General features: G+C 47.0%; 2 protein-coding genes across 8 annotated transcripts in view; both read left to right on the forward strand.

Moving 5' to 3' along the window:
* The window catches only part of FAM219A (family with sequence similarity 219 member A), a 59,027-nt gene extending 39,275 nt beyond the window's left edge, over positions 1-19,752 (forward strand). For 2 of the 6 annotated variants that reach the window (XM_025359347.1, XM_025359348.1), the window contains exons 2-6: positions 11,980-12,079; positions 15,152-15,254; positions 15,495-15,575; positions 16,240-16,294; positions 16,819-19,752. In XM_025359347.1, coding sequence (XP_025215132.1) covers positions 11,980-12,079; positions 15,152-15,254; positions 15,495-15,575; positions 16,240-16,294; positions 16,819-16,974 — 495 coding nt within the window. In that variant the 3' untranslated portion in view covers positions 16,975-19,752. Of the gene's footprint in view, positions 1-11,979; positions 12,080-15,151; positions 15,255-15,494; positions 15,576-16,239; positions 16,295-16,815 lie in introns of all 6 variants that reach the window. The other 4 variants (XM_025359350.1, XM_025359351.1, XM_025359346.1 and 1 more) reach the window with 3 other exon arrangements.
* A 332-nt stretch (positions 19,753-20,084) lies between these two features.
* Positions 20,085-25,866, forward strand: part of C15H9orf24 (chromosome 15 C9orf24 homolog) — an 18,863-nt gene continuing 13,081 nt past the window's right edge. The window contains exon 1 of one of the 2 annotated variants that reach the window (XM_025359344.1): positions 20,085-20,437. In XM_025359344.1, the coding sequence (XP_025215129.1) occupies positions 20,303-20,437 (135 nt within the window). In that variant the 5' untranslated portion in view covers positions 20,085-20,302. The remainder of the gene's footprint in view (positions 20,438-25,866) is intronic. The other variant, XM_025359343.1, reaches the window with a different exon arrangement.

A 25,866-nucleotide genomic window follows, 5' to 3' on the forward strand; every position in this document is an offset into this window, starting at 1 on the left:
TTTTTTTTTGTCATCTCACTACCAGCTTCATATTTTCACCATCCTTTTCTCTCCCTGTTCCTGAGTAGCTACTTCTGAAAACTAAATAATAGGTAAGGTAATGGGAGCTGCTGCCCTAGCTGGGGTAACTCCAGAGCCATTTTGGTTAATTCTCCCACCCCACATCTAAAAGCAAGGGAGACGCTCTGTGAGATTTGCTTTCTAGCTCTGCAATTACCATCACGGTTCCTACGGCTGATATGCTGGCACAGGGGAGGACTGGCTAAAGCACAGTGCCCAGTTGCCAGGCAGCACCGGTGCTCCACTTAAAGCCCTTCCCAATCTGCAGTGTAAGAGTCTTCCCTCCTTTCGTTCTTAATTGGTGGCCTCAAGTCAGGAGTATTTTGTCTGGCAGGTGATGCCCAGAGGAAATTCTGTTCTATGAAAGAAGATTCCCCAGAGGGAACCAGGTAAATGAGGACTGGAACAGAGCTCTCATGGAAGATAATGGGTAAATGTGATGACCTGAAATTCCCTGGCACACAGTGAAAAATAAAGCATTAAAAACCAGCTATACTCTCAGTCATGACTGGAGGCATTGTAAATTGGAACAATCCTTTGGGAAAGCATTTTGGCAATATCTATCAAGAAACCTAAAAGCACTCATTTTTTTACTGAGTAATCTACTTTATTTAGGAAATGATCCTAAATGTAAACATACATGGATTTCAGTGTAGCATTATCTATAATAGTGAAAAGTTGCAAACAACTTGAATGTCAAAAATGAATGAATGGTTACAAAGTTACTATACATCCTCTCTATGGATATTATGCAGCCATTAAACTAATAGTTACAAAAACTATGTAAGAATATAAAGCTAGGGGCTGGGCATGGTGGCTCACACCTGTAATCCCAGCACTTTGGGAGACAGAGGCAGGAGGATCACTTGAGGCCACGAGTTCGAAACCAGCCTGGCCAACATGGCAAAACCCTGTCTCTACTAAAAATACAAAAATTAGCCAGATATGGTGGCGCACGCCTGTAATCCCATCTACTTGGGAGGCTGAGGCAGTGAGCCAAGATCACACCACTTCACTCCAGCCTGGGCAACAGAACAAGACTCTGACTCAAAAAAAAAAAAAAAACAAAAGAAAAGGAAGAATAATATAAAGCTAAGTGCAGTGGCATGTACCTGTAATCCCAGATACTCAGGAAGCTGAAGTAGTAGGATCACTTGAGTCCAGGAGTTCAAGGCTGTAGTGAGCTATGACTGTGCCTGTGAATAGCCAGTGCACTCCATCCTTAGCAACAAGAAAGACCCTGCCTCTGTTAAAAAAAAAAAAAAAAAAAAAAAAAAAAAAAAAAGATGGAGAGCTGAGCTGACTATGTTCTGATACTAATTTTAAAAATACAGAAATACAAAATATAATAATTTTTTTTTTTGAGACGGAATCTCCAGGCTGTTGCCCAGACTGGAATCCAGTGGCATAATCTTGGCTCACTGCAACCTCCACCTCCCAGGGTCAAGTGATTCTCGTGCCTCAGCACCCCGCCACACCCAGCTAATTTTTATATTTTTTAGTAGAGAAGGGGTTTTGCCACGTTGGCCAAGCTGGTCTCGAACTCCTGGCCTCAAGTGATCCTCCTGCCTTGGCCTCCCAAAGTGCTGGGATTACAGGTGTGAACCACAGCGCCTGGCCACAAAATAGGCCGTGTTCTTTAAACGTTCTTTAAACGTTGTTCTATACACATGTATTAGTTGCTACTCTCTGATTACAGTAACAAAATAAAAAATCCAAGTCGAAGCTAAGAAAGAGAATAGACTATGAAGACACTAGGGTTTCCTTCTTTTCTCTCTCTTTTCTTTTTTTTTCTTTTCTCTTTTCTTTTCTTTTTTCTTTTCTTTCTCAGGATTTCACTCTGTCACTCAGGCTGGAATGCAGTGGCACAATCATGGCTCACTCCAGCCTCAACCTCCTGGGCTCAGGCGATCCTCCCACCTCAGCCTTCTGAGTAGCTGGGGCTACAGATGTGCGCCACCACACCTGGCTAATTTTTTGTCTTTTTGGAGAGTCACCGTCTCGCTATCTTGCCTAGGCTGGGTTTCTTTTAATGCCTAAGCACAGTATGAAGTCAGGCTTTGGATGGGTAAGGCAGGCTCTAGAACCAGAGCCTGAAACCTAGGGAGCACTCTCACCATCTCTTGTGTTTACTTCTTTCTGAACATCAGCTGTATTCTTGTTTTCCTCCCCAATGGCTCTCTCTGTTACCCAGTCCATAGTCTTGAACTTTACATCTCCATTTAAGTCCCACTTCCCGATTCTGGGGGAGACTGATTTGCTCTGCCTCATCCAGGTGTATATCCAAAGGGGTGGAATCACATAGAGCCAGCATAGTTCCTGGAGGCTCATTCCTATGACCATGAAGATGAGAACAGCACCAACTCCCAAAGAAGGAAGGGAAGCTCCAGAGTGTTGCTACTGTAGCATACGCAAAAGGCTCTGATACAGTAGAACATTAACAAGTGTTTTTCTCAAGGTAGTGAAACTAAAGGTGATTTTTAAAAATTTTAGCATGTATCACTTTATAGTAGAGAAATCTATAAAACTTTTCATAGCTACAATTGTTACTAGGCCTGGGGGCAGTAGCACCCTCCTCCGTTTTGGTTGTCCCAGTGACAGATACCATTCAAGATACTAAGGCTTGGTGGTGCTTACTTTTGGTAATGAATTCTATACTAGCAGCTGTTTAAGGAGTCAGAAAATCCTCAGCGACTCCCAAGACCAGTTGGAGACCCAAACTCTAGCCCGAGCATGATAATCCTTTCTATTTCTTTCTGGTGAACTTGACTATACCCCAAAATGCAAATGCTCTGCAGAAGTGTGTGTAGAAAGAAAGAGTGCTTTCCCAACTTGGGCATCACAGTGAGATCCCCTCTCTAAAGAAAAAAAAAATTAGTCAGGCATAGTGGTTGTGTGTGCCTACAGTTGTAGTTACTCAGGGGGCAGAGGTAGGAGGTCACTTGAGCCCAGGAGGTCAAGGTTACAGTGAGCTATGACAGCACTACTGCACTCCAGCCTGGATGACAGAGTGAGACCCTGTCTCTAAAAAACTAAAAGAAAAAGAAAAAGAAGGAAACAAAGAAAAGAAAAGAAAGAGGAAAGATGCTTTCCTCTTCTGCATTCTACTGCCAGCTTATAGTCCAGAGCTGGAGAGTGGACACTCAGTGTGTTGACTTTGTTTGAATTGGGACTTCCGTTAGAGAAAAACTTAGAAGATTTGGGAGATTTAAACTGATAAGAGAAGCCTCCCTGAGCCAGCCAGGATTCTCTGCCCTCTCTCCTAAATGTAGGCTTCACAAACTTTCTCTCCAGATTTTCTGTTCTCCCTCTATTTGTAAGACCCACTAACACTTGGAGAGATCCTCTCCATTATGTTCCCCTGATTCTCCTCTAGATCTCCCACAAAGACCTTATCCCTATCAAAAGTCTTTGTCTTTCCCTGTAAGTGGGATCCCTAAGGACCTTTTAATTTAATTTAATTTAATTTTACTTTAAGTTCTGGGACACATGTGCAGAATGTGCAGATTTGTTACATAGGTATACATGTGCCATGGTGGCTTGCTGCACCTATCCCCTAAGGATCTTAATATGTCCCAAAAAGATCTAAGTCCTGGCCAATTGCCTGGCTTTGCAGGCAGTGCCTGGAGAAAACTTGGAGAAAGGGAGATGGGGAACAAAAACAGGAGCTGCCCAACAGTGGGATTCAGAAATGGCCAATGTGTTGAGGTATGACTTCAGGTCATACTGCAGAGTAAGAGCTGTCACTGGCCAGATGACTTATATGTTGAGGTGTTGAGTCAGAGAAGATGGGAATGCCTTAGGCTGAATGGACAGCCCTCTGCAGGGAAGTAGAGCCATCTAACTAATGCATAGATTGCTACTAACTATTCTTGGACCAGAGGCAAGATTTCTACCCAACGATGAGCATTTAGTGAAGTTAAGTTATATTTGCTGGATCTCCCTCTAAAATTTGATATCTAAACATGTTTATTTCTACACACTGCCATGAGATGTTTTGGAATGGAATAGCCCTGAACAGGAAGACCACAGCTCTAAGTAGTTTCTCAGCTGACCTCTGGATAAATTTGTGATAACACAGCTGGTCTTTGATGCTCTATTTTACTGTGCCTACTTGTCAGAGAGTGGGCTGAGCCACAGACCTTCCCTGACTTCCCATTTCTTAACAGCACCATCCTTCCTGGCCCTGATTTCTGTTTTCTGCTTTTCTGTCTATCCTGCCTCCTGCTATTATCCAGGGAAAATAAACAGGTACAGACATGACTTTATTCCAGAAGTAGCCTTCCAGCATTCTCCAACTCAGAACTGCCTCCCCCAATTAACCTTAAAACTAAAGGAAAATTATTCTGTGTTCTGTGAAGAATGGTTAGATAGTATTGGTATGAGCGCGTTGCTTCTTCATACTTCACTCTAAGTCCATTTCCATTTTCATATTCCTGAGAATTAGTACTTGGAGGTGAGAACAGAGGTCACTTTCTCTTCTTGGGAAGGCTAATATTGAATCATGTCTCTACCCTGGATTATGTTCAGTCCACAAGACAATGGCAAGATTGTTCAGCACCACGGAGAGCGCCTTTCATCCTCAGGACTGGATCGTGGGTGGGTGAAAGATGAGGATTGTAGCTGAGAGCCCAGGCAGTCTGATCTCCTTCCACTCTGGCCAGCCACCAAATAGTCCTTTTCCCCCAACCCCTTAGTGTTCACCTTTTTCCTTTTGCTAATGAGTTTTTTTAGGAAGGAGCTCCCCTAACTTTCTACCCCCTTTCTGCCTCCATGTTATCTGAATCTGCCACCTCCCTTCCTTTTTTCCTCTCCTCCTCACCTCACCTTCCTTACCTCCCTTCTGTTTTGTTAAGGAGACTCCCTCCTATGGTCCAAAGTTCTGGCTCCATCTGCTCATGATTCCTCAAAGACCATGCCCCCTCAAACATCTCCTTTTCTACACAGCTTCCTTCCCCTCAGTCTAGGACAGGTCTAGTTTTCCCTAGCTATAAAGAAATCCTAGAAATCGAAAGCTCCCTCTGGCTGCCACCCATTCTCATTCCTTCCCTTCTCAGTCTTGCTCCTTTAAAGAACAGCCTGTGCTCGCTCTGTCTGCTTCTTCATCTCCTGTTCTCTCCTAAATCCCCTGTCATCTGGGCTCTGTTTCTACTCTTCAGCTAAAATTGTGTTCACTGAGATTACCTAGGACTTTTTTATTTCTACATTTTGTCTTTATCTTATGGACCCATCTGCTTATTTGACACTGTTGATTTCTTGCACCTTGAAACTCTACTTGAATGGTTCCTAGTTCTACTCTTACATTCCTCTCTGCTCCTACCCAGTCTCCTTCCTCCATTCATTACCTAAGGTTGGATATTTCCCAGAACTTCACCCTTGGTTTTTTTTCACTCTGCTCATTCTGAGAGAGCTTATTCTTCACTGTAACTTACATCACCACCAACCCACACCTATTTTCTGAGCTCCCACACTTCAAATCCTACCAACTAGTGATATCATCTGGTGTCCAAAAGACACCTCAAAATTCAACATGTTCCCAAATGAACTCATCTGATTTTTCCCTAGCAATGCAGTTGTGCCTTCTTCTGCATTTAATAACTTGTCTTAATAATTAGTACTCTAGGCCAGGCGCAGTGGCTCACGCCTGTAATCGCAGCACTTTGGGAGGCCGAGGCGGGCGGATCACGAGGTCAGGAAATCGAGACCATCCTGGCTAACATGGTGAAACCCCGTCTCTACTGAATATACGAAAAAAAAAAATTAGCCAGGTGTGGTGGCAGGCGCCTGTAGTCCCAGCTACTCGGGAGGCTGAGGCAGGAGAATGGCATGAACCCGGGAGGTGGAGCTTGCAGTGAGCAGAGATCATGCCACTACACTCCAGCCTGGGCGACTGAGTGAGACTCTGTCTCAAAAAAAAAAAAAAAAAAATTAGTACTCTTCCCAATTAACTCCAGACAGAAAACTAGGAATGTCCAGACCCTTTGTTTTACATTTTATATCAGAAGCCTGCCAATTCTACTCTTTTTTGACATCTTCCTTTCTGTCCTTTTATCTTCTGCTGCTGCTTGGTTCAGGCCCCTGTTATCTCTTGCTAGCATTGTTGCGGTAGTTTCCTAATTATCCTTACCTCCAGTCTCACTCCCTTCCCACTCGTCTTGCACATGGCTGTCGGAGGGTCCTTTTCCATCTCGAATCTGAACATGTTACTCCCTTCTTAAGGCTTCATTGGCTCCCCATCGTCTTCTGAGTAAAGAAAAAAATCAAAGCCCACATTCCAGCATGATCTGAGTTCCCTCCTGACTCCACCAACTTGATTTCCTGCAACTTTTCACCATACCTTCTAAGCTTCAACTATAGCAAAATGCCGACCATTCCTCGAATGTACTATGCTAGTTTTGTGCTTCTGAGACTTTTCACATGTTCCCTGAATGTCCTTACTCCTCGCTCTTAAACTAACTGGTGACCTAATGTTTTAAGATCTTTTCAAGTGTCTCCTTTGACCACCCTCCCTTTGTCCCATTCCCTCTACTTTTATATGGCTCTTGGTTATGTTTATTAGTAATTATTGGGAGCTTCTTAAAGATGAACTGTTTTCTTTATTTTTTATTTTTATTTTTATTTATTTATTTATATATTTTTTGAGACGGAGTCTGGCGCTGTGTCACCCAGGCTGGAGTGCAGTGGCGCAATCTCGGCTCACTGCAAGCTCCGCCTCCCAGGTTCACGCCATTCTCCTGCCTCAGCCTCCGGAGTAGCTGGGACTACAGGCGCCCGCCACCACGCCCGGCTAGTTTTTTGTATTTTTAGTAGAAACGGGGTTTCACCATGTTAGCCAGGATGGTCTCGATCTCCTGACCTCGTGATCCACCCGCCTCGGCCTCCCAAAGTGCTGGGATTACAGGCTTGAGCCACCGCGCCCGGCCTATTTTTTATTTTTATTTTTAAAGACAGGGTCTCAATATGTCAATATGTTGCCCAGACTGGACTTGAACTCCTGGGTTTAAATGATCCTCCTGCCTGAGCCTCATGTAGCCAGGACTACAGGTGCATGCCAGCATGCCCAGCTGTGACTCTTTTCTATTTGTCTTTGTGAGCCCTACCATCATTAAATAAATGAAAGAATTGTATCATGCTGGAGTGAGGGAAGAGAGGAAACAGGGTGCCCTGTGGCCAGGCCTTTCATCACCCTAAGGAGGGCACACCTTTTCTACAGATACCTCCATATATAAGCCAGGTTCCAACCTATGTGGTGTCAGGGCTGCAGCTGCAGGCCAGCCGCTCCCAGGGCACACTGACCATGATAGTGTATTCCTCACTGAACCTATAATAGCGATATCTTTATAGTTAACATGGATATAGTACTCAAGGTATACTATGCTAAGGACTATTCTAACTGCTTAATACATATTAACTCCTTTTATCCTCACAAGAACCCTTGACCTAGGTATTAGTGTTGGTCCCATTTACAGATGAGGAAGCTGAAACCCAGATCTTACAGCTACTAACTGGAGGAGCTGGAATTTGAACCTAGGCACTCTGGCTACAGAGTCTGTGCTTTTAACCATTACAATCTTCCTTTCAGTTTGTGTGGCAAGGAGAATGGGATTGTGTAGGTTGTCTTCCTTTAGTCAGAGCATCCCCTTAGCACTGAGAGTGAGGTCAGACCATCCAAGCCATATGTCTGTTGCCCAGTGGAGGAGTATAATTTGAATGTTGGGGAGGCAATCACATGTCTACTGGGTACTGAGGAGAATCAGATAAGCTCATGGATCTGAATACATACGTTAGGAACTACAAGATCCTCTACAAGTCTTCTTTTTTGCCACCCAGAGTCCTACCAGAGTAGCCCGTAAAGGTCTGCGGGTCATTCGGGAAAGCAGACTCTTCCATCTGCTTCTCCAGATCCTCCTTCTTAAGACTCCAGGTATTAGCCTTGAAGGTTCTACACTTTGGTTTTTTTCCTTTGTTTCCCTTTTTACCTACCCAATTTTATCCTGCTTATTTGGGATCTCTTGGGTCCCAGCCTACCATTGTATTGGCTGCACTACCCACAGCTCCAACAGCTAAAGCCAGCCAGCTAAAGATAGTTCACAAGTTGGTACAGCCCTGGGGCAGGGGGACAAAGGAAGAGGTTAATATGCAGACTGATGCTTGGGCCTGCAAAAATGGAGCAGCCTCCCAGAGGGCCTGTCTTTAGCTCCAAGCCCAAGTCATGTTCTCTTCCCTATGTCCCTCCCTGCATGCTTTGAAAGGTTATTGACTCCATCACTGACCTTGGGTAAGACACTTCTACTCTCGGCCCAGGTTTCCTCATTTTTAAAAAGAATGGGTGATAAGTTGGTATTTGTTGAAGCTGTTGATAGGTATCCATGATTTCACTATATTATTTTCTCTACTTGTTATAATTTCCATAATAAAACATTTTTAAAGATTTAAAATCAAAAGATTTTAACCTTTTAAAAAAAATAGAACCTTTTCTCCAACCAAAATGTTGCAACAGGCTGATATATAAATGAAATAAAGGTGAATCTACTCTTATTAAAGGGAAGCCAGACCCCCATTCTATAGCTTCCCCCTCACAATCACTCAGGGAACACAGTTTAATGAAAATCAGTGGACCAAACTATTATAATTCTAAGGATTCTTCTGATGCTTTTGCCTTCCTCTAGCTATATTGGCTTTGCACTAGCCGTTAGCCTATATATCCTGTCCCAGAAACAGTGAGGCTGGGCTATTAATCATTTCTGTAGTCTTTGGAGAATTTATTTGAAGGGTTGCAGAAACAGGGTTTGCTGTTAGAGATGCATTTCAATGTCTGTCTCTGCTGAGTGTTTATTAATAATCTTGTTAATCTCTAGTTCCCGGATCTAGCTCACGCCTTCAGATGTCCTTGGGGGGCACTTTAAATTCTCCCTGATTTCTTGGAGCCAGGCACTTCCTTCTGCCTGGAGTCTTTTCTGATACTTATATTCATGAATATTTTACATTTAATCTCCCTGATTACATTGCCATGAGACGGTTGTGGTGCATTGGCTGCATTTCTAAGGGAAGACATAGAGGAAGCTCACAGTAAAGGCTTATGTTTGCAGGCACAGTGCCAGCGATCTTTGTGCTTGCCACGAAGGTGGCCTTCTGTCATGGATAGTGATGGAGGAGATGCTGAATGGTGGGCTTTGCATGGGACCTCTCAGCCTAGGGCTCTGCCACCTGGTCAGGCCCCTCCTGAGTTGTGGTCCAGAGGAGCTGGCAGTTTCACTCAGGATCAAATACCACCGGGAACTGCCCTGTAGGCCTCAAGGACCACATGTGGGTCCCTGTGACCAGAGTTGCTCAACAGCTTCCTAGCCCTGTCCTTTCTGTGCAATCTACCTCCCATGTTACCATTTACACCCAGTACCTCCAGACTGAGAGAAGAAACTTTGATTAACTCATCTGCACTGACGAGTAAAAAGTTAGCCCCAAACGTCTAAGGGCTTGTGTTTTTAAAAATCAGTCCCAGGGAAAGGATGGTGAGGCCCAACACTCTCATGTGATAGATGGGGTGGAAGGTTAAGGAGGAGAAGCAGGATTGAAATGCCACAGATTTAGAAGTCTTCAGTATAAAAATGCCAATCAGAACTATAGGAGACATCAGGGCTCCCCAAGGAGCGAGAGGAGGGCCAAGGGCAGAACCCTATAGAGGAGGCAAAGGGTTGTGGGAGGACAGAGAAATGATAGAGAGGCGAGAGATGAGCCAAGGGAGGAAGCCTTTTCCAAATGGATGTGGTATATGTGACATGTGACGAATGCTACCAAAAAAGTGAAGGAATGTGACTTGGGACTTGGAAATGTGCCAGTGCTGCCCTGGTAGGGTCCTATCAGCATGTTTATGGGATTTGCCCTTTAAAAAGCCTTCCCTCTGGCTGCTTTGCAGTGAGCACTTTCTGTGGCCCACAGGAAATCCAGAGCCCAGCTGTTCCATCTCCACCTCCCCTGCAGGTAGCAGCTGAGAGGCTGTTTTGGCTGCAGAGAGGCACATCAGGGCCAGTAGAGGTTTGCTTCTCCAAGGCTGTGCAGGACAGGTGTTGTCTATGAGTCTCTCAAGGAGGTTGCTGAGCCAGGGAGGATGAAGGACTTGCAGCATGGGAAGTTGCCCAAGATGCAGGCACTGCGGCACCCAGTCTTTCTGAGCAAAGCCTTCTGCCCTTCTTCTACTCAGTCAAGGCTAAGGGCTAGGGATCAAAGCAGGGGAGGGAGGCACAGGTTTTGCCCTCAGGAACTTGCAAACCCCTGTGGCAACACAGCCCACCCAGAGTCTTGTGCTCTGGATGGCCTGAAGGAACACAGACAAGGCCAGGATTTCCCTCTCAAACCTGCTAGACTTTTCCTTTTCCCCTTAGTGACAAGCATGTTTTCATTCCCACTGCCTCATTTTAAAGGGAACAGAAGCCACCATAATGGTTATATATCTTTCCCTTGCTGGGTCACCAGCAGCCACTCAGATCACTGGGCCTGACACCGTGGCAGCATTCTACATGCCCATCTGTCTACTCCCTGCATCCGCAGAGGCAGAACAGGCAGCAGCCTTGGATCCCCTCTGCACTCCTCACACCTTAGGCTTAGCACTCTACAGGCCCTGGTTAAAATGCAAAGACAACTAGGATGGCAGCACCCCCGTCAGTGGCTGGTCCTCAGAGTCTCAGGGAGAATGTGGATGACTTCAGCCACTTCCAACTGACTGAGGCAGGCTGGGCCAGGGCCCTGGATCTTGCAGCAGAGGAGGGTGTTTGGGAGGGGATGGCAAGGCTAGATAAGGACTCTTAGCTGGGCATGGTGGCTCATGCCTGTAATCCTAGCACTTTGGGAGGCTGAGGCAGGCAGATCATGAGGTCAGGAGTTCGAGACCAGCCTGGCCAATATGGTGAAACCCCATCTCTACTAAAAATACAAAAATTAGCTGGGCATGGTGGCATGCACCTGTAGTCCCAACTGCTCAGGAGGCTGAGGCAGGAGAATCGCTTGAAGCTGGGAGGCGGAGGTTATAGTGAGCCAAGATTGCACCACTGCACTCCAGCCTGGGCGACACAGCAAGACTCCGTCTCAAAAAAAAAAAAAAGACTCTGGACAGCACAGTTCCCAGCCCAATTAGAGATTAGTGAAGAGGGCAGTGAAGAGGATGTCAAAGGTTCCAGACACAGGACAATACACAGAATTTGTGCTTTCCTATCTTCCTGGCCATCTGTAGAATCAAGTGTTTTGCCCTCTGGGCAGCAAAAGACTAACTGGCCACCTGCTGGTTTGTCATTATTTGTCTTCTCATCTACCATACCTAGCCAACTTTTCAGGTTCTCCCAGGAGATACTCTTTAGGCGTCGTTTGTGAACTGGAGAAGTCCTCATTAGAACTATTTTTTGTCCAGTGGCGGTAGCCTTGAAGGCTGGTGTGGCTTGGCCAGTCAGTTCTCTGGATCCTCTGAAGGGACCTGTCCAGCACTGGGAAACAGAGGGAGATGACCCATCTCAGACAGCACCTACTCTCCCCTTAACCCAGACTTAAACTCACAAGAACCTAGGAAGACCTTGCCAAGCAAGTACACAGGAAAGGCCTGAAGGGAAGGGCTACTAGTATGGGAATTAGGAGAAGGAAGTCCTGTGAGTTTAAAGAAATCGTGATGGGCTTTCTGGAGGAGGCTAGACCACACAGGACTTTGAGGACAGACACCAAGTTGGGTGTACGTGGAACCCAGATCCTTGGTTCTTCTACCTAGCCCAGTGTTTTTGTCCCACAGTAGATGGGTCTGCCCCTCTCTCCCTGAATGCCCTGCCTGCTGTGAGTGGTGAATGCTCACAGAAGCCCAGAGGGCAGGTAGGAAGGCTAGTTTCAGGGCTGAGAGCAGCCCCCTGTCTTCACTCCCTAACAACTCTGTCTTTCTTCCCACAGGACCCAACCGCCGCCTCCATCTCAGACGGAGACTGTGACGCCCGGGAGGGTGAGTCAGTAGCCATGAATTACAAACCATCCCCGCTCCAAGTGAAGCTGGGTGAGTGTGTCTGGGGGGTGAGGGAGATGTGGGGAGTAGGCAAGATGCTCTGGGCTGGGTCTACAATGAGGTGCCACAAATAAACCAGCTCAGCCTAGATGATTCCAAGACTCAAGCCTTCAAGTCATTGGCACTGCCAGGCACCTTGTCTCCTGCAGGCAAAGAGGGCAATTACAGTTCTCTGCAGGAGCCTGAAACTCTAAGAGGCATCTCTGAAGCCAAGGACATTCCAGGTATTCTGGGGGATAGCTGCAGGGTTTTCATGGAACCCTAGAGAGAGGACTTGGAAGTCCCATCAAACACTGGATCAGGCTGAGAGGAAGCTGCCTTAGAAGTGGGGTGTTACTTGTTATGTCTAAGGGATAGAAAGGAATGAGAGTTCCAACCCTAGAAGCCGAGCCCTTCTCCCAATTACAACCTCAGCCCATCTAGAGATCTCTGGGCCCAGTTGGCACCTATTTGGGGGATTTTTCCCTTAGTTTCTTAGAAAACCCAAATATCTCCCTTTCTTTCCGGGTCACATTTCCCTTGTGGCTTTGTCTCATGTCCACTCCAAAGTCAGTTTACTGTGCAGCCTGATCCTGTGAAGTCCCCTCGCTCCTGGCCACTGTCCACAGCTCCTGCCACCATTGCCCTCCCTTCACCCCATGTGCTGCCCCTCTCCCTTCAGGGACCAAAGTTTCACTGTCTCACGGCTGCTGTATATAACACACTTTTATGAAAACTTTGGTTTCTTGAAGAGAAATTACAAAACAGGACATACAGGAAAGAGTTTACAATTAAATATAGGTCATTATTATCCTTCCAAGCTCCTCTGCCATCCAGGCCACCGTCCTGTCCATCCTCCTCCTCGGGCTCCAGCTGCCCAACAATTACTGATGCCTCCTTAGTTCTAAGGGTCCTTTCCCTACAACTTTCTCCCTCCTTTCCACAGAGGCCTGTACTTTTATTATTCAACTGCTATTTTTTTTTTTTCTTAACTTGCTTGCTTCTCTCCTTCCAGACCACATCCAGGGAGCCCCTCGAGCTGTTTTTCTAAACGAGAATAGTTCTCTCCTTGGAATTTGTTTCTATTCCTAGGACATCAGATTAAAACTGCAGCCAATTTTATTCACTGGGGGGACGGGGTTGGTCTTTTTTTTTTTTTTTCTCTTTTTTTTTTTTTTTGAGACAGAGTCTTTCTCTGTTGTCCAGGCTGGACTGCAGTGGCGTGATCCTGGCTCACTGCAACCTCTGCTTCCCCGATTCAAGTGATTCTCCTACCTCAGCCTCCCAAGTAGCTTGGATTATAGGCGCACACCACCACGCCCAGCTAATTTTTATATGTTTAGTAAAGATACGCTTTCACCATATTGGCCAGGCTGGTCTGGAACTCCTGGCTTCAAGTGATCCGCCCACCTCGGCCTCTCAAAGTGCTGAGATTACAGGCATGAGCCACTATGCCCAGCCTATTATTGTTTAATGTAACAATACAAGTATTTTAACAAGCATAACTTCTTTACTCTCCCCCATCACATTCTCCTCCTAAGAGGTAACCATTCCAAGCCTTTTTAGTTTTTGTAGTTTTACTTTGTATTTTAATATAAGTGGTGTCATATTGTGCACATTTTCTGAAACTTGGCCTTCCCTCTCCCACCACCTAAATCTTGGAGCTCCTTCTAATGTCAGCATATAATGACTTCATTCTTTTAAATGGTTGTATAGTAGTCTGTAGTTTGGTTTTGCTAGTTTATTGTTTGCTTTTTTCCCACTATTTCAGACAATTTCATCATGTTTTAAAATCACATCTTTTTTCCTCCCCATTACATTACCATCAAAGCTCCTCATGAAAATTCACAGCATTGTCCCAGTTGCACCAAGTTCCGCCAGAAACTTTAAGGCAAATTGCACCCCCTAGAGGCCTAGAGTGGTAATGGCAGCTGCCACCTGCTGGAAAGAAGCTGGGAAAAAACTGGAATCAGATGAGCAGTGGCAAAGAAAGAGGGTCAAAGAGTAGGAGACAGAGATTCAGAGACATGAGGTCAGGGGAAATTTCAAAGTGAGTCACAGTAGCTGTAAAGGTCCTCCCCATCCTTACCCTCTGGAGCATGTGGTTATTTTATGAGTCATTTTCCCTAGTGTCCCTCTCTACCTAACAGTTCCTTTTCCTAGATCTGGGCTTTCATTGAGATGAGTAGGGAAGGGCAGATGGGACTCCTCCAAGACCCAGGCAGCTACTTCTGGGAACAGTTGTCTCATACCAGGCAGTGGAGTGGGTCACCTGATGGCCAGCTCCATGAACCTGGTAGGTTTTGGAACCTTGGAGAACTCAGACCTTGGCAAAGGAGTCAGGAGCACCACTCAGGCAGCGTAGCCAAATGGGCTCCCCCAGCCTCCTGCCCCTTACCTTGCAGCCCCATCCTGCCCCTCCCACATCACAATCTTCAGTGGCTTCTTTTTCCTTCTGTGTTAATCCCAAACTCCTCTGTCTGGCATTCAAGTCCTTCATGTTCTGAGTTTGTAACCAGAGAGAGTCTTCAGCCCCTTAGCACAGGATCTGACATATAATTAGTGATGTGGATATTTGTTGAATGAATAAGTGGCTGAATAAATGAATTTTACTTCTCTAACCTGACCTCTCTCTTCACCCCTCTATCCAGAGCCACACTTATGCTCACTTTTAAATGCATTTTTGCATGCATTGTCCCTCCTTCCTAGAATGCCCACCTCTCTCCAAGTCATGGTGTCACCTAAAGGAAGCCCTCTCTGACTGTGCCAGCCTTCTGTGATTGTCTCTCCCCCTCCAGCCTTTCCCTGGCATCAAGTACACACTAACTACCCTAACATGGGAGTTGTAGTTCCTGGAAAACAGGGGACAGCCTCCTCTTTTTGCCCCCTACTTTTTTTGCCTCAGGTTGTGCAGGGCCAGGTACTAGCTCCACAAAGCAGCAGGGGCCTGGAGTTGGGATCCCTGCCTCAGTCCTTCTAAGAGCAAGTGGTTTCACAGTGGAGGCCCAGCCCAGGCTGCCCTGAGTAGTAAGGCAGGGTGGCCTCAGGGGCAGGACACAGCTTCCTTCCCATGTTCTCCTGCAGAGAAGCAGCGGGAACTGGCCCGGAAGGGCTCCCTGAAGAATGGCAGCATGGGTAGCCCTGTCAACCAGCAACCCAAGAAGAACAATGTCATGGCCCGAACAAGGTAGAGGCCCTCCCTATCCAACCTGGACCCTGCCAGCCAGGATCTATTTCTGCTGGTCCTGAGCCTCCCTCTTTTCCCCTGCTCCTCAGGCCCAGCTCCTCTCTGAGAGGAGACAGCCTTAACAGGATCCAAGGTGGGGAGGGAGGGAAGGAAGGAAGTGGTGGGGTGGGACCTAACCCAGTCCCTTGCCAGGTTTCTATGCTCCACTTGCCACTCTAACTCCCAAAATTCTTCACCCAGGCTGGTTGTCCCCAATAAAGGCTATTCCTCGCTTGACCAGAGCCCTGATGAGAAGCCACTGGTAGCCCTTGACACGGACAGGTGTGTATGGGGGTTTGGGGGCAGCTGGGCAGCCCAAAGGAACCTGTGTAGCACAGGTGGGCTATACAAGCCATACCTGCTCTAATGTCAGAATTGGGGTATTCTTCAGCCAGAATCTCTCCAAGGGTGAATTCTCCAGGGATGGGAATTTTTTTACACCAGGGACTAGGGGTTGAAGAGAGGTGGCAGAGAGAGGAAAGGGGGGCCTGCGCTGTCTGCTGTCATCCTGGGACAACTGATCCAACGGTTGTCCCTAACTGGCCTGTGATGTTGTCTCTGGACAGCAGAATATGATGCTTAATGCCCATCCCCTCAGGGAGGAGCCCTACTCCCTGGAAAACACCTGGCTACACTTGGACTTTGGGAACACCCTACAAGTCAGGGTGATTTGAGTCTAGAAAAACAAAAGATGAGAAGGAAGGGGGTGAAAGGAGTAACTGCTATATTTAGAAGGAGGTTAAGGATAGCAATTGATTTTAAGGGTGGGGCTAGGGAACTTGTCTTTAAATTCCTGCATTTGCACAGCAAGCACAGTTTGTATTGAGATTTTGCTATTTGGAACTATGAGGGAGGTGTGGGATGCTGACTAATGGGAGGTGGGATTGTGGAGAGTTTTCTATTTAATTTCTTGGTATCACTTTCCCTCTCTTTCCTCCATGGCCAGCGATGATGACTTTGATATGTCTAGATACTCCTCCTCCGGCTACTCCTCTGCTGAGGTGAGCCCCTACCCCTTCTCGCCCTAGACACCACTGGGCAGGATCATCGCCATCAGGGGGAGGGCTGGGGCCAACGCCCAAGTACAATGAAAAAGAGGGCTGGGCAGGGCTGGGCGGTGCCCTGCACAGGGTGGGCCTGGGATAGGATGGAAAAGTGGTTACTGGCCTCAAGTGCAGGGAGCCTAGGGTTAGGAGTGGGGCTTTAGATTGCAGCAGGCCATTTAAATAGAACAGGTGTAAAATACAGGTGATATCCTCTAGTAGCCGGCCTGAGATAGGGACAGGACCAGAGGTGTGAAGTTGACCTTAGAATGGGGAGGGATGACTAGAAAGAGAGGCCAGAGGTGGAGGAGGGCGCCTAGGCAGGAGCGGGGCCTGGGGTATGGACAGACGCGGGACAGAGCGGGGCTGATATCCAAGGCACCGGCTGGACCAGGGCACAGACGGCCTGGAGTGGCCGCAGAGCCGTGGGTGGTGCCTCCCTGCCGCTCGGGCCTGACCTCCCTCCCCTTTGCCTACAGCAGATCAACCAAGATTTGAACATCCAGCTGCTGAAGGATGGCTATCGGTTAGATGAGATCCCCGACGACGAGGACCTAGACCTCATCCCCCCCAAGTCCGTGAACCCCACCTGCATGTGCTGCCAGGCCACGTCCTCCACCGCCTGCCACATTCAGTAGCAGGTGGGGCTGCTGCGGCCGCCAGGGCGGGGCCGCCAAGGGCTGGGTATGACGGGCAGAGGCCAACCCCTCCCCAGCTCGTCTGCCTGCCCCGGCCCCACGCCCCTACAGCCGCCAACCTTGTATAACAGTCATTGCTTCCTCCTATGGTAGGACGTGTACCTCTGTGTGTTCATGGAGCCGGAGAAACCAAAACCGGGTCTCTCTCCACCCGGGAGCTGAGGAGGGGTGGGGGCCGTTTGTTCAGTTACCTGGGGGAACCTCACCCAGCACCTTGCCCCACTTCCCAGGGCTGCAGTCCGGTGGCCAAGAGAGAAGACTGGATGGGAGGGAGGTCAACATTAATGAGTGGGGGGATCACAAAGCCAGGGGCTTGGCCCCACCCCAGCGAAGCCATGAACCCCCCAGCCCCGGCCTCAGCCTAACCAGGAAAGGGGCTCAGAGGGAGAAAGGCCCAGGGCAGTGGGGATGGGTCTCAGCACCTCGGAGCCCCTTTCACATGCCCCCTACCAGCCCATGTTTCTATTTGCATTTCCCCCTCCTCAGATGGGAAGCCTGGCAAAGCTGCCCAACCGGGTAGTGCCCCTCACCCATCTGATCACTGCCTTCTTCCTCCTCTTGCCCCATTCACCCGCTTCCTTGCTCCCTGGGAGTGGGGCAGGGTAAGGTGGGCCTTAGAGACAGGCTGAGGTTTGGGTGGTGTGATCTGTCCTCATTGGCCCCTCACCAATGCATCTATCTCTCTGCCACCAGCCCACCCCACCCCCACCCTCACCTATCCTTCTGCTCATTGATCTCAATCCCAGGCTGGAAGCAGGGAGTAAGGCTGGCCTCCAATGGCCCATTCCCCTCATCCCAGCCCAAGACCCGGGAGGCTGCTTCCCAGGAAGAATCCAGGAGCAAGCTTTGGAGAATCCAGTGGGCTGAGTGGCTCTATGGATGTGGTTGTTTGGATGTGGTAGGGAGTGCTTAGCAGAATGTGTGTATATCTCTGAGGCTGTCAGGGGGTGGGTGTGTGTGTCTCTGTTGGACCTCTCTCCTCAGTCTATTCCTGTCATAGATGTGGGTGTCCCTGGTGGGCAAGTGCCTGTGTGGTCTGTTTACAGTGCAGAAGGCGGCTCAGCAGTGCAATGGGCTGACAGCCTTAGACCAGGAGTCAGAAGCCTGGGTTTTGGTTGTAGCTCTGGCCCCTCCCTGTGATCTTCAACAAGCCACTTGCTTTCTCTGGTCTTCAGTTTCCTCAACTAGAAAATGAACAGCAGCTGAAATTATGTTTAAGATCCTTTTATACCTAAAAGAGTTTCTTCATAGGAATTTCTGTGGTAGGGAGGGGGTGATCTCTGTGTGTCTCAGTACACCTAAAGGTTGGGGTGGGGCTGAGTTGTGTGTCTCTATAGAAAGGGGAAGGGGCAGTTCCTATCAGGACTGTGTATGTCTGAGCACACGTGGCTCTGTTTGGGATTACGTGTTTTCTGTGAATGTGTATGTGTGTTGGGGGGTATCTATTGTGTGTGGCTGTATAGGGTGTCTGTAGGTCAAGATGTGTATACAGCTGCTTCTGCTATTGCTGGTTTGGGGGAGGGTTCCGGAAAGCTGAGGCTGAAAATCAAGAGGGAAGAGGTAAGGAAAGCCCTCCTCTGGAGCTGGGCAGTGTAGACCTGACACCATGTGAAGAAAAATGAAAGCACAGATAGCCTAAAACTGCACAGGCCTGTGCCCACATACCTTATAGCACAGGCCCAGGTGGATCATCTCATGCTAACACCCCACATGTGCTGCTGGATCCACTCCCATGGATCCACTCACATGCTGCAGGCATGCAGTAGATTCACCCACAGCCCACTCTCTGGACACCAATCCTGGGAGATGGCAGCTGGAATGGGGAGCAATGAGAGGAGGGAGTGAGGCTGTTGGCTTAGGAAGGGTGGCACCTCTCCCTGCATCATACCCAGGAAGTGCCAACTCCAAAATATTGGGGTGCAGCTTACCACCCCCCACTCCTCCAACCCATCCCTACCTCCTCTAGTGCCAGGGACCCAAGTTAGATGATGAGAAAATGCCAAACAAAGGGAGGCAAGGACAGAGAAGGTACCTGCAGGACCCACAAGGCTCATACTGGCCCCCATCTGAGCCCACCTCTCCCACCCAGATCAACATCCCCCCAGCCCCTGTGCCCCCATCATCTGGAACCCAGAGCCAGGCCTCCCACTACCACCACCACCACCCCGGGGCTCCTTGATTCACCATTCTAGAACATGGGTACCTCCTCTTTTTGGGGGCTCATTTAGACTGCTGCCTTTGCTGCTGACTTGCTGTGTGACTCGGGCCCATTGTTCAATCCCTGTGGCCCTGAGACACCAGGGAAAATCTCCCTCCCACAGGACATACTAGTTCCCTGGCAGGCAAGGGCTTCCAACTGAGGCAGTGTATGTGTGGCAGAGAGAGGCAGGAAGCCGGCAGTGGCAGCTTCCGTGTCTAGGGAGGGGCATGGCTCCCTCCTTCCCTGTCTGGGAGGTTAGAGGGAAGAATCTAGGCCTTAGCTTGCCCTCCTGCCGCCCTTCCCCTTGTAGATACTGCCTTAACACTCCCTCCTCTCTCAGCCGTGGCTGCCACCCAGCCAGGTTTCTCCGTGCTCACTAATTTATTTCCAGGAAGGTGTGTGGAAGACATGAGCCGTGTATAATATTTTTTTTAACATTTTCATTGCAGTATTGACCATCATCCTTGGTTGTGTATCGTGTAACATAAATAATGATATTAAAAGCATCAAACAAGCCAGCCTCAGCTCCCTCCCTGGGGTGTGGGCAAGGGGCAGATGGGCTGGGAAGCAGAGAGAACCAGTCCTCTGGGCACACATGTTACTCCACCTCCACCCGTGGGTTCCCAGGCATGCCACTGACCTGCTACATGACCCTGGGTGAGTCACAACCCCTCCGAACCTCTGTTTCTCTTCAACAGTGAGAAGCCTGACCTAGAAGATCTCCAGAGGCCCTCTGAACTCTTAGATATTGGGCTCTTTTGATAGACTTGAGGCAGGAGGGGGTCAGGATCAGGGAGGGAATTAGACCTCCTCACCTTCCCGGGGATGGGGCTGAGTCAGGTGATATCACAATGGGCAGTGCCCATCCTGGAGGGGACATCAGTGTGGGGTGGGAGCAGGAAGGCTGTTGGGGAAGGAAGCTGAGAGATCCTCTGCAGGAGGGGATTACAGCAGCTAGGGGCACCTGCCAGGCTGGAGGTGTGGGTTATCTAGGGGAAGGGTGGTCACTGATGTCCAGCAGGAGCCCTTGACAGGTAGAGCCCATCACAGCATCTCCAAGACCACACCATGTTCCTGTTCTCCCGTAAGACCAAGACCCCTATCAGTACCTACAGTGACTCCTACAGGGCTCCCACCTCCATCAAGGAGGTCTATAAGGACCCACCTCTATGTGCCTGGGAAGCCAACAAGTTTCTGACTCCGGTAAGTGGGAGATTGGCGGGGAGGGGCAGGCCAGAGCGTATGGCCAGTCTGGATGCCTGGCAATGTGTGTAATTATTTGTAGCTTTGTGTGTGTGTGTGTTTTATTCATTTACCTAGGCACAGAATTTACAATGGTATGTAAAATACCACAAAATCCTGCCTTCATGGAATTACATTAGGGTAGGAGGTAGGAACAGGCAGATAATAAACAAGAAATAAACATAAGTTTTATAAATTCTTCAAAAATACTGTAAAGGAAATAAACAGAGTAGTGGAAGTGGAAATGGAAAGGGAGGGCTACTTAGGTCATGGAAAACCCTCTCTCAAGGTGACAATAAACTGAGACTGGAAAGATGAAATAGAACTAGCCACATGAAGAACTGAAAGAATAGAAGAGCTGAAAGTTCCAGACGAGTGATCAGAAAGTGCAAAGGCCCTGAGGCTGCCTATGGAATAGGCCAGAAACTGTCCTATACGCATGCCTTTAATGTATATGTATCACAGTTTCCTTGTGTCTGTGCTTGAAGATTGGTGGCCAGGTGGGAGGAAATCTGTGAGTCTAACCATGACTCTGCCTAAGAGAATTTATCTGTGTGTACCATCCAACAAAACTTTGCTGAGTATCTTCATCTGTAGGCAACTCAGGATACAAAAGGGAAAGGCCAGACCTTGCCTTTGAGGAGCCCACAGCAAACAAGTGAACAAAGCAGAGTTGCCTGATGTGGAACATGCACCAGCAGAGGTGGAGAGCCAGAAAGGGGAGAGCACTGCCCAACCTGAAGGGCAGATCTACTGAGGGATCCAGGAGGAGGAGGCTTCCAGCAGAAGAGAGTCATGAGAAAAGGCAGCCTGTGGGCAGGGACCTACCAGAAACTGAAACTGCTAGAGCAGGAGAGTTTAGTCCTTGGGTGAGGGAGGAGTCTCCAGACCAAGAAGGGCCTCTCTGGCGATGTTTAGGAGCGTGGACATAAGGCTCCAGGTTTTTGAACCTGGGAGGAAGAGTCATGGTTCAATTGTGAGTTAGGCCACTCTGGCCACAGTGTCAGGGAATTGCAGGGGCTGGGGTTGAGGGCAGGAAGGCCAGCGAGGGGTAAAAGATGAGGAAGGAAGATGTAGGTAGGAGATAAGGCGATTGTCACAGTGAAAAAATGAATTTGTTGAATAGGAGACAATTTTTTTTTTTTTTTTTTTTTTTTTGGAGACAAGTCTGGCTCTGTCGCCCAGGCTGGAGTGCAGTGGCTGGATCTCAGCTCACTGCAAGCTCCGCCTCCCAGGTTCACGCCATTCTCCTGCCTCAGCCTCCTGAGTAGCTGGGACTATAGGCGCCCGCCACCTCGCCCGGCTAGTTTTTCGTATTTTTTTAGTAGAGATGGGGTTTCACCGTGTTAGCCAGGATGGTCTCGATCTCCTGACCTCGTGATCCACCTGTCCCGGCCTCCCAAAGTGCTGGGATTACAGGCTTGAGCCACCGCACCCGGCCGACAATTTTTTTAAATAATGTATTTTGTCTAACTACAAAATAAATATATGCACAATGTAGAAAATGCTGATAACTCAGAGACGCACAAAGAAAAAAGGTCTAAAATTCTACTACCTAAAATAACCATTGTTAATATATTATTATATGCCCTTTCAGGAAGCAAATATTGTTTATTATAAAAATAAATAAAATTTATTACAAAATGGTGTATTTAAGGAATCTTATTGAAAATTTAGGTTCTTTATAAAATTTTGCTAGTATAATCATTCTTATACATGTATCTTTGTACACATTTCCAATTATTCCCTTAGGATAAATTACTAGACATGAAATTATTGGGAGAAAGGATATTACACATTTTTAAAACTTTTGCTATACACCTCAAATTGCCATAATAAGTAAGGGCTCTAACAATTTACATTTCCACAAGCAAAATATGAGAGTGCCTGACTGCTTTTCTATACTCAATAGGAGGAAATTTTAAAAAGTAGATGAACAGATTTTGGTCACCATCTGGATGGTGAGGGGAGAGATTAGGGTGACCCTTGAGTTTTTGGTTGTGGCAACTGGAGGAATGCTAATGCTATCAACTGAGGTTTGGAATAGCAGATTAGAGATTTGGAGTTCATTTTAGGACAAAAATATTTGAGGATATACAGGAAAAGATGTTCGGCAAGTAGTTAGATACAGTTATCTGAAGCAAAGGAAAGGTCTGGGTTATAGATAGAGATCTTGAAGTCATCATCATATAAATGGTAGGTGAAGTCATAGGAAGAGATGAAATTGCCAAAGAAGAGAGAGAAAATGGCCAAGGACATAACTTTGGAGAATATAAATATTTAAGGGTAGGTAAAGGAAGAAAAGCCATAAAAGAAGACAGGGAATTATTGCCAGAACACTAGGAAGAAAATCAAAGATAAACCAATAAATACAGCATTATTAGCCAAAGATCAGTGTCAAGCGTTAGTGACAGAGAAAGAGATCTCTTGGATGTAATGACTCTTGGTAACTTAGCCAGACAGCTTCAGTGAATGGTGAGGAGTGAAAGTCAGATAGCAGTGGTATTAAGAATGAAGGAAAAGCCAGGCATGGTGGCTTGTGCCTGTAATCCAAGCACTTTGGGGGGTTGAGGGTTGTGCATTGTTTGAGCCTATGAGTTCAAGACCAGCCTGGGCAACATGGTGAAATCCTGTCTCTACTAAAAATACAAAGATTAGCCAGGTGCAGTGGCATGTGCCCATAGTCCCAGCTACTCAGGAGGCTGAGATGGGAGAATCGCTTGAGCCCAGGAGGTTGAAGCTGCAGTGAGCCGTGATCACACTACTTTACTCCAGCCTGGATGACAGAGCAAGGCCCTGTCTCTTTAAAAAAAAAAAAAGAATGAAGGAAAGGCTTCTGCTTTTGGCAGTGTGGTGGTCTAGAAACTCTGAAGGGCCCTCCTGCTTTGAAACAACTTAAGTTCTGAATAAAAATTATTTTGTGTTGGACTGTCATGGAGATGAGTGGTAAGTATAGTTAAAAAGACAGGATTGTCCTGAGGACAAATGCCATTATTAGCACTACAAACAGGCATTTAAGCCTTAAACTAGCTGAAAGATAGAGGAATTAAATCTGTAAATTCCAAACTTAACCAGAAAGTTTCATGTCTCTGCCCCCCAGCATACACATACACACACACACCCCATGAATATTTATCTTCAATGGCGGAAAACATCCTCAATGTAGGTTTCCAGGTATCCTTTGAAGAAAGGGCAATTAAACATGAGCTCACAATAAGAGATAAAAGAAAACAAACACCATATTACAGAATCTGCAGACACAACAAACAATAAACTTAAACTCCCAAGAATTTCAGATATTAGAATTAACAGTTAAATAATATAGAATAATTGGGCCAGGTGCGGTGGCTCACGCCTGTAATCCCAGCACTTTGGGAGGCCAAGGCGGGTGGATCATGAGGTCAGGAGATTGAGAGCATCCTGGCTAACACAGTGAAACCCTGTCTCTACTAAAAATACAAAAAATTAGCTGGGCATAGTGGCGGACACCTGTAGTCCCAGCTACTTGGGAGGCTGAGGCAGGAGAATGGCGTGAACCCAGGAGGCAGAGCTTGCAGTGAGCCGCGATCGTGCCACTGCACTCCAGCCTGGGCGACAGAGCGAGACTCTGTCTCAAAAAATAATAATACAGAATAATTAGGATTTTTTTAAAAATGTGAAATCTGGACAGGCATAGTGGCTCACACCTGTAGTAATCCCAGCAATCTGGAAGGCTGAGACAGGAAGATCACTTGAGGCCAAGAGTTCAAGACTAGCCTGGGCAGCATAGTGAGACCTTGTCTCTATTTAAAAAATAAAAATAACTAAAAATATGAAATCATTAAAATAAGCAAGCAATAAGAGATTATTTAAAAATGAGTAGACAAATGTAAAAAGGAACTGAATAGAATTTTTAGAAATGAAAAATGTATTTGCTAAACCAAAAACTCAGCAGATGGATTAAAGAGCAGAGTCAACACAGCTGAAAAGTCCAGTGAAATGAAAAATAGACTGAAAGAATTTTCCCAGAATGCAGCACAGAGAGACAAAGAGATGAAAATATGAAAGAAACATTAAACGATATGAAAGACAGAATGAGAAGATCCCACACACATCTAATGGGAGTCTCAGAAGGAAAGAGCATAAAGAACAGGCATTATCTAAAAAGAAAAAGGCTCAGAATTTTCCAGAACTAACAAAATAAGTGAATCCACACATAGAGAAAAAAATAGAAGAAATTCCACAGTTAGGCACCTCACAGTGAAACTGCAGTTCACCAGCTTAAGAGATGACCTTAAAAGCAGACAGAGAAAAAGATATTTTCAAAGTGTCATCTTTTCAAAAACCAAGGAAAGATAAGACATTTACAGGCAAACAAAAACGAAAATGTTTACTACCATAAGGTCTATATACAATAAAGGAACTTCTAAAGGATATACTCTGGGGAGAAGGAAAATGATCACAGAAGTCTGAGATGCAAGAAGGAATGGTAAGGAACTGATAAACATGAGGTAAATTTAAGCAAACATTATAGAAAATAATTATAATGGCTTTTAATTTGTAATATTTAAAGGAAGAACTAAAATATTAGAAAACTATCATTTAAGTTGGAATAGGACAGAGTTAGGTGTTCCTAGATTCTCCCATTGTTCTAAAGAGAGCATAAGATATTACAGTTTTGTACTGTCAACTAGCTGGAACTATAATTGCAGGAATTCCCTTTGCTAAATGTTTCCCAATTGGCCATGAGAGAAATCTGCATATTTGGAAAACATAAATGAAAGAATAGCCATTTTTACCCTCTGAAGATTGATGTGGGGTACCAAGCACTGTGGCAGCTTATGCACAATGTCGCTGATTTAGTACTTCACCTTATTGCCATAGGGCAGCATTTGGCTACAACTCCTCTAGCTCCCACTGGATCTCCTTCAGCCTCTCTGGGTCCTGGGCCAGGTGTATGTGCAATTCCACGGCAAAGGGCATCAGCTTGTCCTGAAGGCCATCCATATCATCAGTGTTGTAGGTAATGAGACAGACGCAAATTCAACTTTGTCCTCCTCATGAGTTCCAGTTTGTCCTTGCTCTTACCCACTTCATATCCAGTTCTCCTTCCTGATGCCAGCAACTGACTTCAGGCTTAAAAATAGATGCAGGCCGGGCGCGGTGGCTCAAGCCTGTAATCCCAGCACTTTGGGAGGCCGAGACGGGCGGATCATGAGGTCAGGAGATCGAGACCATACTGGCTAACACAGTGAAACCCCGTCTCTACTAAAAATACAAAAACTTAGCCGGGCGAGGTGGCAGGCGCCTGTAGTCCCAGCTACTCGGGAGGCTGAGGCAGGAGAATGGCGTAAACCCGGGAGGCGGAGCTTGCAGTGAGCTGAGATCCGGCCACTGCACTCCAGCCCGGG

This window comes from Theropithecus gelada, chromosome 15 (assembly GCF_003255815.1).
Source record: "Theropithecus gelada isolate Dixy chromosome 15, Tgel_1.0, whole genome shotgun sequence".
NCBI lineage: Eukaryota > Metazoa > Chordata > Mammalia > Primates > Cercopithecidae > Theropithecus > Theropithecus gelada.